Here is a 13730-nt window from a genome sequence, read left to right as displayed (position 1 = left end):
CAGTCACAGCCTGGGAAAGGCAAAGGCTTGCTTACTTTCTCGGTCAGATGTCTTCAGCCAGGATAGCAAGAGCAGTGAGAAATCGCTAATCAATTATTTCAACGGTGACATTTCAAAGAGAGTTCCCCTGGCAAATTAGTTCTGGAGGGTTTCGCTACTTAGCAATTTTTATCCCCTCTGGTTTGTAGGGCACTGATTCAACTCCTGAGACATCTTGAACTATTCTCCTTCCTCGTGTTCCCTTTGGCATCATAAACAATTGCCAAATTGTGTGGTTCTGGGCTGCAGCTGTCACAGTAAAGCAGCACACAAACAGCCAAGCGTGTACGAGACTTGCGTCCCCCCCTCCCCGCCACGTGATTTTTAGATTTGAGATATGTATTTTTAAAACCAGAACAGCAATGAACAGGAAGTCGCTATTAATACGTAGCGGCAATGTGAATAGCCTGGTATCCAAGTGCCTGGTAAGTAGGGCTGAATGTGCAGCTCTTTCAGGGAGCTCCATTAAGTTTGCTGTGTTTGATGCTGTCGTTTGATAGAAGTGGAGCTTGGACCTAGGTGAGAGAGGATACACTGAAGGAAAGGTGGCCAGCAGGAGGTAGCTGGTAGGTGAGGCCAAGCTGAGATCAGCCTTTCCAAAGTCAGGGTCTTGACTGTAGCGTCGCTGGTGTCTGCTCTTCTGAAGTACATACACGTTGTCATCTTCTGCAAGACATGCAGATATGCTCCTGCATATAGCCCAGTTTTTGCCTTCTTAGTTAAACATTGCTTGACTTTGTGTGGAGTGGGGAAGATGCATGTTTAAGAGTCTGGTTTAAAGACAATATTGTTGGCGTTAGGAGAGCAGGGCTTTACAGTCCCAGCTGTGGCTACAACTCCTTGCTTGAGGTGCTGTTCACCCGTGCTGAGAAGAGATGGCTTGGGCATGCGATGGCTCAGTGTCTGACAGAGCTGGCGTCCCTCCATCTGACCCTGAGGATGGTTTCTTCTTGGGTTCCTTCACCCAGATGGATCCTTGTCCCTTGCTGGAGGAAACTGTGCTGTCTCCCAGGTCTGTAGCACACACCAGAGCAGGCAGTGCAGGGTTTACTTGTTCAAGAGGGCTTTGGCAACCTGAGTCTAGAAAGTTGCAGACAGTGTGAAGAAATCCACCTGTGTGTTTAAGATAAAACTGTTGAGGTAAAACCCACAGAGGCCAGGGTGTGCTTTGGTACAAGTTTTCCCTGAGATGGACGCTGCTCTGATTGTATCCTATTACTCTGGGAAAATCTGAAGCAAGATTATCATGGAACGGCTTCGCTGAGCGTGCAGTGCCAGTGACCACGTTCAGCCCATGACTCCCAACCTTTCCAGAAGCAAACTCTGCTGTGGCTGCCTCCTCTTCCTCCCTCTGCCGTTGCATGCTGCTGCCCTGTCCCGCCAGACCCCTGTTGCTCTTTCTGTGCCTGCTCCTCTGCTGCTGCTTGCGAACCCCTCCCCGTGCCCACTTTGCCCCTTTCCGGGGTGTTGCAGGTTCCCCTCGGCAGCGCCGTCTCTGCCGGGGCCGCGGAGGCCAGGACTTGCTCATGGGCGCATGAACTAGCTCATGCGAGCCCTTGTCCTGCGGCTTGGATGTGCTGGGCTTCATTAAAGCCGCTGGCTGTTAGCGAATTGCTGGCTGCTCTTTGAGTAGCAGACGTGTCCGGCTCGTGTGTTTCTCTCTGAGCCTAATCCAGAGGGAGCTGCACCCCGCGTGGGCTGGAGCGACCAGCCGCTCCCCGTGCTGGAGATATCTGGGGGGAAGTGGCAGAAGGCGCCCAAGAGGGGAGGACGGTACTCGCGTTCGCCGCACTGTCTGACTGCCGCGGGGCAGGAGTTTTGCGCTCCGAACGATTTCTACCGCTTGGAGCCCCTGAGTTTGGCAGGTCGCAGGGAGCAAAATTTGATGATGTCAGCACGTTTGGAGCTCACTGAAGTGGGAGAGGAAAGCGTGAAGAATTAAAGCGAGGAAATGTGCGTGAGCATATAAAATTCTTGCTCCTTGTTGCCAGCTGGGCGTACGGATAAACCAATAACTGGCAGCAATCCTTGCAGTTGGAATAAACGGGGTGTTTGGTCGCTGCTGCGAGCTGCCGAGATCGGCGCGGGTGGGTTTGGGTTTGCCGGGCCTGCGCCTCGGTTGCAGCCGTCCGGCCCGAGGCCGGGAGGCCTCGCGAAGAACCGAGAGCCGGTCCCAGGCCTGTGCTGAGAGCCGGTGCCGCCGAGCCTGCGGCACAGTTTGGGGGTTTGCTCCCCTCTCCTGCAGGGCCAAGGGGAGCCAGCCGTGTCTGAGGAGGCCGTTCGTTTAGCTGGCGGATTTATACCCGCGTAACGACGCTTCGGGGGAGCCGAGCTCCCCTCCGCCGGGGCGAGCAGGAGCGAGGCTGGTGGTGGATCCCGACGAGGCTCCTCGAAGAGCCGCTGCCGCTGCCCCCAGCCCGGCTCTCAGCTGCGCCAAGGCCATTAAATATGTATAAGGAGCAGAAAGCATGTTCCCTTGCTTTTTATAAATAATTGCTGCGCTGTGTAGAGCGTTTAGCGTAATTACTGTGGGAGAATAAACAAATTACAACAGTTTGCGAGGAGAGCAGACCTACCCTCACTGATCAAAGGCGCTGCGGGGAGCCGCGGGGCCTCTCGGATTTTGGGGGAGGATGGGATATTTGGCGGAGGCCGCGGGCCGGAGGCGCCGGCATCGGCTCGCCTGAGGATTTTGCGTCCGACTCGGTGACTTGCAAGGAAGCTCCTTCTCCCGGGGCTCGGCTGGGGTAGCGAGCGCCGGCGTTTGCCCAGCGGGGTTCAGGCAAAGCTCCTTGTATCAGCTGTGGGAGGAAGGAGTCTCTGCGCAACACTCCCATTGAGGACAAAAAGAATAAAATAAAATAATTCAAAAAAGCCAGGGAGTGGAACAGCACAACAGTTTCCCTGAGCTGGTTGTTTTAATTGCCCGGTCTCTGTTCCGCGCAGCGCTCGCTCCTTGGGTGACGTTTACCTCTTCTTCCTCTGAGCAGCGAGTGAGGTTGGAGGTCTTGGGCAAATGCAGTTGTCTGCATGTTGGGTTTCTCTGAATAACTGCTGCTTCTAAGGTTGCAAATTTGGTATTTTTTGCCTAAATGAGCAGAAGGAGACATTTGCATGTGTACTTATGACAATTTTGATGTAATGATTAGTGTGATTGGTATAATTATTAATATAAACAAACACATGCGTATGCTTGTGTGTTTATCTGATCCCTTTAGAGTCAGGGCGCTTGGGCTCAGGTGATTTCTGAATCTGGCTCCCGTCTCCTGTCCTGTCCCATTTCTCCTTCCTCCTCCTGTGCTAAATTTGATACACCTGTCGAGTGTAGTTTTCTATCCTTTTTCTTTCAGATCCAGACTGGGCATCACATAGCCTGGGAATCTTCATCTGTTTAAACTGTTCAGGAATCCATCGCAATATTCCACAAGTCAGCAAAGTGAAGTCAGTCCGTTTAGATGACTGGGATGATGCTCAAGTTGAGGTATGTACATCTGGGACTTGAAATACCATCTAGCTTGGGTCACTGCATTTCACATCGCTGGTGCAAATGCCACCTACGCTCTGCCTTCCTCAGCAGAAAAGCTGTAAAACACAATCCTTTCTAAAGATGTCACAACAAGCATGATTTCAGAAAACGTGTAAATAAATTTTGAATGTGGGAACAAGGTCCAGCTTTCTGTACTTACTAAATCTGATTGAAAAATGGAATAACAATGTCATGAAGAAGTTGTGTAGGTTCCCCACCATCACCATAAAAGTGTCAGCAATTCTTGAACAGGGGCTATAGAAATTATTAATTTCAGAATGCATTCGCTCTGCTCACATCTTACCTCTAGCTCTAGTCTACCACCCCTGCCCAGCCTGGCTATTTATGGCTTTGTTCTGCTTGGCATCGAAAGCTTTTAAACTTGCCTCTTGAAGATCTGAACTCCTGCAATATAAATACTCTCAATTTATGCAACCCACCTGCCTGGATTTGGGTGATATTACTAAAGGCAAACCTAATCAGGAAATCTATAGGCTTTGACTATTGTCATCTTTAAAGGCATGAAGAATGCTACCGGTCCTTGATTTTTATCTTGTACGTTGTAGCTTTGGGGGTTTTCTGAAAGCTGCAGCTCATGGACTCGTGACTTATGAGGAAAATGGGCCTTTGTTTACGTGTTTTTTTTTTTTTTTCCCCTCTTCCCTGATTGCTGAAAATAGATTGGATTTGTAAACTCAAGAAGCTCAAAAACAGGAAAATAACAAAAAAACCTTGTTTAGAAATAACAAAAAAACCTTAGCTGCTCATTTTGCTAGCACACTTGGCATATGATACAAAACAAAGCATAGTTAGCATGGGCTGCCTGGAAAAGGATGTTTTTCTTACAGCTATGAAGTACCTTTCATTAAATTTGAACAACATTTATGAATAAGGAAATATGTGGCATGTTTGCACTGTTTTCAGCTAGCCATTTGTATGAGAGATCAGAAGGAAAGGAGGGCTGTCATAGCAGGTAGGGTTCTTACCCTATTTAATTGCATCTGAAGATGGCAAACAAGTCCAGAATAAGTGCTGCTGCTGTTGAAGCTGTAATAAATGGGCTTAAAAGACTTTGGCTACAAAGCTCAAGTGCCAGGTGTCAGCTTCTACCTTAGGAATTGAGTTGCAAGAGCGAGTTGGAGCAGGCCTTTCAGAAAAGTGTTTAAGTCCAGATTTTCCAAGTGGGCATTGACCTCTGTCAATGGAAAGCACCTGGGCTAGGCTATTTCCCCTCTAAGTTAATCCACACGAACATCACCTTCCCTGCGTGTGCAGTAGGACTAGTGATAACACTCTGTCTGCTAAATGCAAATTGTTATTATGCTGCTAAGTGTCCAAGGTAGGATTAAAACCTGAGGTCTCTGGGCTCCTAGGTTTAGACCCAGTCCTGGTCTCAAAGCTTTGCCCAAGAATAATAAGTTAAGAAAATGCTTCATGATGCTTTGTGCTATAAACAGTAGTTAATGTAGACTCTTTTTCTGTCCCTTGTTCTCCTTTTTCAAAGGGTTTCCTCTTTTAATATCTCCATTGTGACTTGAAACACTGTAATAGCACCTTTCCATTGTTTAATTAAAGAAGTTAAATTTATGAAGTAATCAAAGTCTCTTCCAATTCCAAGGTAAAATAGAATAAGTGAGGTTTATCCTGCCATGAAAACTTTGGTAACTGCATTGTTGGGTTACTTTATAGAAGACGGAGAGCACTGTAGGCCATTTTTTTGGTAACTGATGGTAAAACTCAAGTGGGTGCTTGACATCCACCGGAACAGGAGTGCGTCATCACCAAGGATGGCAGAGATTACTGGCTTGGCCCTCACAGCATCGTGTGGGCCTTTAACCACTCACCAGTGGCAGATCTGAGTGCTGGTCAATGATGAGATGTGGCTCTTAGTTCTTGGCTTCACCCAAACCCGGTGGGCTCAGTAAAATGACACGAGAGATCTTTGAGCCATGGCCAGCTTGCAGGCTGCTGCATTCTGCCTGGTTCAGTCTGTGAGCCCCATTTGTTCAGTCTGTGGAGAGTAACCGGGAGGTTGAATTTCCAGGGCTGTTAGCAAGACCAGCCCTTAGGCTCTACATGAGAAACGAGTGTTTGCTAAAGACAGTTCTGCAGAGCAGCACATCATCATGCTCTGTTATCCCCTACAAGCGCCTTTCTGCGGTTGCTGGCATGGTTTTGTAAAAAAATTGAATCCTTTTGGAAGAATTGATGTGATCCTCACCAAAGCAAATAGCATAGGGCTTACTGTCAGAGACTATTACCTTGCTGGAGTCTTAACATGTGGAGACTTAAAGTTAGTGTCGGGTTCTGCCCTGTGGTTTGCCTAATTTCTGTGTTGGATTCCCTGGGAGCCAGCGCATTCCCCAGCCTGGAAGTGGGAAATGCATGAGACCAAACTGTGACCGGTTACTGCCTTCTGCTCCTGCGGGGACTGTGCACATCTGGCTGGGGCTAGGACCCGTCCCCAGGGATATTAAGCAGATGAAGCATCTGGTCTCAGGGGATGGGATTGATTCTCACGGCTCGGGTAGCCCTGTGGTCCCTGCCTGATGGATGGCACAGCTCCTGGAAGGAACAGCAGCCCAAATGACTTGCAGCCAGTTCAAAATGATTTGATAGCATTTGCTCTATATGTTTTGAGCAAACTGCTTTGGGCCATTGAATACCAGCAGTTCTGTGCCCTGTCTCCAAAATGAACCAGCCTACAGCCCGGATGCAATCTCCGTGAAGTGCTTTATAGCCTGGATGTCGATGCGTCTCCAAGGTTAATTTCTGAGCCCTGGCCTGCAGGCATAGCCCTTGCGGAGCTCCTCCTGTGCACGGTCCCAGGGAAGCCCTGCAGTAAGTGAAGAAAAGCCTCGTCCTAGTTATTTTATTGCTATGTAGAATCGGGGGAGGATGAGGGAAAACACCATTAACATTTCTTAATTCTTTCTGTTTTTCTCTTCTTTTTACAGTTTATGGCTTCGAATGGAAACAATGTAGCAAAAGCAAAATATGAATCTAAGATGCCACCATTTTATTACAAGCCAACATTTCTTGACTGTCAGTAAGTAAATACCTTTGCTGCTAAACCACATTTATTTGTTTGTGCAGCTGAAGCCTCTGTAATATTTTAGTTTTAGCATGGCATGATGCATATTTTTTTAACACAGTGGGGGTTTCATTACAAAAAGCCCTGAAAATCTTTGTTCTTCTGAATGCATATGGTAGAGTTTATATTACGCATGGGATCTTATTTAATAAGTACAATTGCACGATGCAGGGAAGTCAGTAGTTTGTCTATTCCCTAGACCCTTCAAAGTTTCTAAGGCTATGAAAACGTCGATTTCTACCCATTGATTTCCTCTACCTTTGCAAATAGCCCTTCCTCATTAAAATGTAACTTGCTTATCTGATGTATGAGATGCTAGGTTACTTGTAATGTGAAAATGTTGTTTTCATTAGTGCCAAAGTGGTGGATTTTCTTTTTTTCTAAATGACAAAGCACATCCTAAGCTATGACAGGTGAAAAGATGTTTTATCCCATACAGTGTAGAGTAAGCCTCCCTAGAAAGCCGGGACACCAGCTTTTGTAGACCAAAACGGCTGAGCAGCCAGAACTTGTACCACTTAGGGAGCAAGGAGATAAACTGAAATTGTTTGTTCAGTGAGATTCTGTCCTAGAGTCCAATCCTGCAGAGTGCCGTGGGTGAATCTTTGCAAAATCAGTGCTTCACAGGATTGGGTCTCTGAAGGACATAATTTCCAGAGTCGGTGTTTTAGTATTAACCAGTCAATGAGTGTAATAGCACCTGATGTCCAACCCAGTATTGCTTAAATGGGTGTCACTGGTTGAAAAGAGAGATTCAGCAGGGTGGCAGTGGGTATGAAAATGCCCAGTCCAATTGTGAGTCTCTGAGCAGCCTTTTGATGTATTCAAACATCGTAAGAAATGCCCAGAACAGAAATACCAGATGGAATTGTAGGTTTCCTTGTATGAGAAGCCGTTAAGTAGGGAGGCTCTGCTTTATACACCAAATCTGAAATCATACTGAAAGTGGACTAAAGGGGCTCCATTCATGAGTGCCCACACTCATCCTCAAGGTGATTTTCATCTACATTTTTAACCCTGTTGTAATAGCTATTAAGAAGAGTTACTGTCTTCCTATGTCATGCAAAAAGCCTTTACAGAGAAGAAAAAAGAGGGCACCTGTCATCCCCATGAAGCATCTCTGTGATGCATCCATTACCTACTATTTGATAATGCTAAAATGCTAAATTTGGGAAAGCCCAGGTGTGAACAGCACTGTCTGGCCTGATGATAAAAAAAATCACTCATTCGCACAACGTTAGCAGATCTTGGTTTTGATCTAAAATGGCTTCTGGCAGCAGCTTCTACAGTTTCTACAATTAGAGAAATTATTTGAGGATTGGCAAAGCTACTGGATATACACTTCGAGTGCATTGTGATTATCCTGGTGGGATCATTTTTCTCAAGGAAGAAAGCTTCATCCTCTTACCTTTCCTGTTGCTCAAACACCTGTGCTTTTATGGGAGGCAGCCCAAGAAGAACTGTTCGGTAAGATGTAGTCCCAGCCAGAGTGATCCCATGGAGTCCTTAAGGCTTGTAGTATTTATCTAGGGGAGAAGATAGTGCAAATTCAGCTGTAACATGACAACTCCCTTGTTAATTTTTTTTCTTCATTTCAGAGGAGGAAAAAATAGCTTCTGTGAAATGACTATTTTCTTTTTAACCCTGTTTCTCCCAAGGGAAACAGAGGGAAGGGCCCATATTTGTTTGACCACATGGAGAGCTTGACAGCTTTCGGGTTCGGCTTCCACCTTGAACTGGCCTTAAAGCATCACTCCTGGATCCTGGGACTCGGGTCGGGGAGACAGTTCACATCTCGAATCAGTGAGATTTCCTAGAGATTCAGAAGTGCTTGTGTGGGTGAGGACCTGAAAGATCAGGACTCTTATTTGCTAAAGACTTAACAGAAAATTGATGTCTCAGACCTGGTGGCTGGAGGAGCTGAAGGGGACTTGTGAAGGACAGGCTCTCGCTTCTCCTTCCTGTCCATGCTCAGTGCACAAGATGCTTTTCCTCTGCTTAACACTGTCCTCCCCACCCAGACACAGGGCTGATAAGATGTCATGACCAGGCTTCCTACAGCTGATGTGACTGTCCCTTGTTCAAGGACGTGTCTTGTCTGAATAATCCTATTTCTTTTTTGGTCCTAGAGTGTTAGCTTCGGGTGAATAACATAGCATGTAACGAAGAAGCAAACCTGGCCCCAGGTTAGGGATCAGGTATTGCCCAGCATTGCAGAGGAGCTTGAGGTGTTGTCTTTTGTCTTCAGCAATTTCCCCAGTCTTGCTCAGACACAACTGAAACAAGGACACTTTCCTGCAGGGGCTGACACAAACTCAATCCCTTCCTCTCCACTCTCAAAAGATCCTACCTCTTTCTCCCCTGACTACCAGAGCTGGCAGCCCAAGGACAGCAGTATCCCCTTACTGCAGGGTTTGGTGGCTGCAGGTCTCTTCTGCATCATGATGCATGTCTCGGCATCCCTGCAGGGTCTCTGATGCCCCTTGCAGAGGGCTCTGGTGTCCTCTTTCATTCTTGTGCATCAACTGCTTCTTGCATTTTGCTGTTTAAGTAGATTCCACTTCCTAAGATGGTGCATCTACTAAAAGAAATTGCTGCTAATTTCTCCCCTGCTTCTCCCTGGCTTTGGGCTGAAACCAAAAATCTACAGGTTTTTGGAAGTCTTTTGTCAGAGCATTATTCATGCTTATTTCCCTTGCCTTCTCCTTAGAGTCTCTTTGATACAAAGAAGAAGAAGTGAACTACAAGATGGCCATGTTACCCAGATTACAGAACGAGTTGATAGTTGCGCCAACAGCAATTACATGGTGAATGCTGTCTTGTGATAAACAGGCAGCCCCCTTGAACTGTTCTGGTCCTGAGAGGATCCAGTACCATGTTTATATCACTGAGATCCAAAATCCAAGCAGTCAGCTGTGCTATTTGAAGACTTGCAGATGGAAAGGCAAGATTTTAACCTAGTTATAGCTGTGTTGCTGCTGTTGTCTCTGTTAGGAGAAACAAAGTTCTAGGTGAGTTTTGCTCCCTGAGGGTCTCAAAACAATTTGTGAGCTCTGTATTTGAACAGAGATGCGTCCCGATTGCTTCACTGAAAGTTGTGGATGGTCAGCAGCTTTGGAAGTTAGTGCATCTCTGAGGCAACCTTGATATTCCCACATCAGAGGGCAGCTACTAAGCAGTAAACAGCCAGAAATGGAGGAGGCTCATACACAGCCAATCTAGCTGGCTGTAATTCCTTGCACTAAGTTTGGCATGATTTTAATATTCTTCCTCTGAACTGAAGTGAAATGGCTGTAGCTCAGTGTAATGGGAGTGAAATTCATATGCAAACCATACTGAAGACTTTTTGTTTTGTTTAATCTTAAGTCTCAGTTAAACTAAATTAGCCATTGCAGTCCAGCTTGAGCTGCCGTTTTGTTATTACGGGACAGGGCCCTATTGGTATCTAAGTTGTTTAAATCCTTGCGGGGAGCACAATCCTAGTACTTCTTGATGCTCTAGCACTGCCTGATGGGGTGCAGAGCTCATGTGGGGGTGTCTGGTTGGAAGGTTCCTCTGCAGCTTGGGGTGTTCGGAGATCTGGGTACAAATCGCACCCAACTCTCCCTGCACGGGTCAGGCTGAAAGGCAGCCAAAGCATGCCTTGCTGCTCAGGAAGCTTAACGACCTCAAGCACTTCCATTCCTTCTGCTTTTGGGCTGGCAGAAATAACTGAGCTCAGAAAGAGCCGCAGATACTTTGGCTTCCTTTGATAATGCAGCTTGGGCTTTGCCGCTAGTATATCTTTCTTTTTTCATCCTGTGGTGCAGTTGCGCTCTGGGGAGCTTTGCAAAGCAGCGTCTGGCTTCCAACCACAGCCGTCGGGGCCGTCTCTGAGCAGAGGCAGGCGGTGCTGGGCTTTCGGCCGGAGGGGGTGCGGTGGCCACCTTTCTCTGCAGCCGTTCCCCGATGCCTGACGGAGATGCGTGCAGCTGCTCTTAACCCATGAGAAACAGGGGGTGTTGAAGGCTTTGTTTGTTCGTTTGGCATTTTTTTTTGTTCATCTAGGAGGATGAGGCAAGGCTAATCCTCCTGCAAGCTGCTGCTTGTGGGCCAATTTTTGGCTGTTTTGTACTCCCTGACTTGCGGATATTTTGCACTGGGTCATGTTTCAGCCAGGATGCCCTGATTTCTCAGCTGCCACGGGAGCCTGGAGCTCTGTTTATCTAGGTGTTCTCCCAGCCGACACCGCTGGGTCTCCGCAATAGCGGCAGGACAGGTTAATATGGATGCGCTCTCTTGCGGTAACCCATCATGTTCTGACACTGCTGTGGTATAAGTAGCTGTGGGTACGTCACATGTTGGGAGTGTTTCAAGGGTGATGTGCCAGGTTGTATTTTTCTTTCTCTAGTTAGAGGCTTTCTGTGCCAATAGATGGATATGTGCTAAGCAAGAGCAGGGAATTGCTGCTTTTTAAAGAGGTTTGGTATATACTTAGCTTTCTCCTTGCTTCACGTTGAGTCCTGTCACTGTAGCAGCATTACTAGTTCCCAGGTCACAGCTCTGTGTGGCATTGCCACGAGCCAGTCAGGATAGTGCTTCCCGCCACTGCCAGCACCATGCTGTCTTTTGCCAACCTGTGTTCTGCAGTATCTGGAGTTTTTGATACTTGTAATTACGACAACCCATGTTTGAAGGGCTGGGCACACTTGGTGAGAACTGCCATCGACTGCAGCCCTGCAGGATGCCGACATATGAACCAGAACAAAGACAGGCTCTTTGTTCATTTTAAGCTCCTTCATTGTATAATGCTTCCTCTGGAATCAGTTTGCCTTGGTTTCTTGCAGAATTGCTAAGTTCACACAACAAGATGGAAGAAGTGCTCTGGAGCCAGCCTGTCCTTTTGTCTTCTCGCCTACAACGTTATGTTGGATTCCCTAGAAAATACTTGGTGTTTGCCTGCTGCATCTGGTTTCTGCCTCCTCCGGAAACCTCATTGTGGCTTTCTGGCTCTGTCAAAAACTTGGCAAAGATTAGAGAAGTTGGAGGAGTGCTCTGGAATTGCCCAGGGAAAATTTGTGGCTGTGAATAGGCAAAAAACCCCAAACAAACAAAAACTATCCCCTCGTCTCCTCTCCTTTCCTGTCTCCAACAACTTGGCCTGTGCATGAGGAGCAGCGAGCTGAACAGCCAACTTTTGCACCACTGGGGAGTCCCTGAGGCTGAAATTAGTACCAGACTCTGCTCCTACTACACCACACCATTGGCACAAAGACTGTTGGGTGAGGACCCTGAACCACAAAAACCTCTTTGGATGATTGTGTGTGGTCATGTCCCAGCTCTGTCCCATGGCAGCAGATTGAGAGCTGTTAGACAGCCTGTTCTGGGGCAGATACAGACTGTTACTGACAGGAGGCTTCTCATCAGTGGCTAAATTACAGGTGATGTAGTGAGCGTCCCTGGAAAAGGCAGAGATGGGCTAAGACAGGAGAGTCTATATTTGGCTGTCTGCGGGAATTCAGGCCATGTATTTGCTGTGCCCGTATCAACCTGTCTCTGCTTGGGACTGAGGACTGGATGTCTGGAATCAGAGGAGTATGCACAAAACAGTCACATTTGGGCACAGCAGCATTTGGGATGTTCAAATGGTTATTGACAGGCATGGGCCTGGGGCCTGCTCTGCAGAGCAGTGGTGCAAAGCGACGTCCTGGCTCCTGATGTTTTTCCATGTGCAAAGACAGCCACTACAAGCGCTGGATCAAGTCTGAGTTACCAGTGAACAAAGAGGAAAATGTAGCAATGCCTTTTAGTAAAGGCAAAGGGAAAGGCTTTGTCTAGCCACATGTTTGGCTGTTACAAGATAGAGATGAGCTCTTACTTGGCTTTTGCAGTCCTGGAAGTACATCCATGCCCCTGCCCAGTACTTAACAGCTGCTTATGTTGCCTCTTTGCTTGATTCAAGAACACTGCGCATCATTATGGGGAACTGCATATAAGCTGCAGTGCATTACTCAGCTCTGCAAAGCTCCCTGGATGTCATTTCGATCTGTTGTTCCTCTCTCTGTGCTTGAATACATGGGAGCTACATCTGGTCCTTAAACAGAACGCTTAAATGTACTGACAGTCAGTACCTTTGAGTGCCTTGGTTTAAAAAAAAAAAAGGGGGGGGGGATGAAATAGTATGAATTGTACCGGGCAGTTGTCTTATCTGGAATGAGGTGAGACATCAGTCAGAGAGAGGATGTGACCCAGCGAGGCTCAAGTCTTGAAGAGTCATCTAAATAGTTATCTAAAGAGGAATGGCTATTGGCAGAAAATTGGCTCGCTATTACAGTACAATTAAAATGAGGAGAGAGAAAATTGCCTAGTAATTCCCTGGATTTTTTTCCCTTCTTTCAAACTTAGAGTTTGGTTCATTTGGTAGTAGAGTTACCAAGCCCACCACCTCGTTCTGGCCTCTGAAGTCAGGCGGGCCCCTTATCATCCCACACATAGGGCATAATGAAGGTTTAGGATGCAAAATTTTCACCTGGTTTCCATCATGCCAGTGCAGGCTTGTTGTTTTGGCTTGTTCTCATCCGTGTGTGAACATACCAGCGCTGGTGGGTTTCCCTGCATGGTGCTTAGAAAGCTGTTTAGCTGCTGCTTGCTGGGTCACCTCTCAGGAGCACCTTCGTGTGAAAGTTGAAGAATGGTGGCCTGGAGCCAGCAGATGTGAATCCTTGCACAGAGCAGAGCTTCCCTGGAGGAAATAAGTTGTCAGTCCACATAGTGACATTGGGAACAGAAATGCTCTTTGGTTTTGAGGCGGAGCCCAGTGAAATCATTGTGGAGATACCTCCTGACCAGGCAGCCTTTGCAATGGGCTCTTCACCCCTTGTAACAGAGGAGGTATGATCTAGCCCTTGGTGCGATTTCTCTGGTTAGTTATTGACTTCTAACTTGGTAGAGCCCTTTTTCTTTTTGGTTCCCCAACACCGACTGTGCTGTACTCCCTGGAGTTTCGGAGAATTATAGCTTTTTGTCCCTTAGAAATATTAAAATAATTGGAAATTCTAGAAGCATCGCTGCCGGGACATTAGTTCTTCTGTA

The 13730-nt window shown here is 47.1% G+C and overlaps 1 protein-coding gene across 1 annotated transcript in view; it reads left to right on the top strand.

Annotated features, from left to right (window-relative positions):
- Positions 1-13730, top strand: part of ADAP1 (ArfGAP with dual PH domains 1) — an 80096-nt gene that overhangs the window by 8155 nt on the left and 58211 nt on the right. The window contains exons 2-3 of the mRNA XM_067306593.1: positions 3390-3520; positions 6523-6614. Of these exons, the coding sequence (XP_067162694.1) occupies positions 3390-3520; positions 6523-6614 (223 nt within the window). The remainder of the gene's footprint in view (positions 1-3389; positions 3521-6522; positions 6615-13730) is intronic.

The sequence above is a fragment of the Apteryx mantelli genome, chromosome 16 (assembly GCF_036417845.1).
Source record: "Apteryx mantelli isolate bAptMan1 chromosome 16, bAptMan1.hap1, whole genome shotgun sequence".
NCBI lineage: Eukaryota > Metazoa > Chordata > Aves > Apterygiformes > Apterygidae > Apteryx > Apteryx mantelli.
Note: the sequence above shows the minus strand (reverse complement) of the source record. Positions and strands in the feature narration are given on the sequence as shown.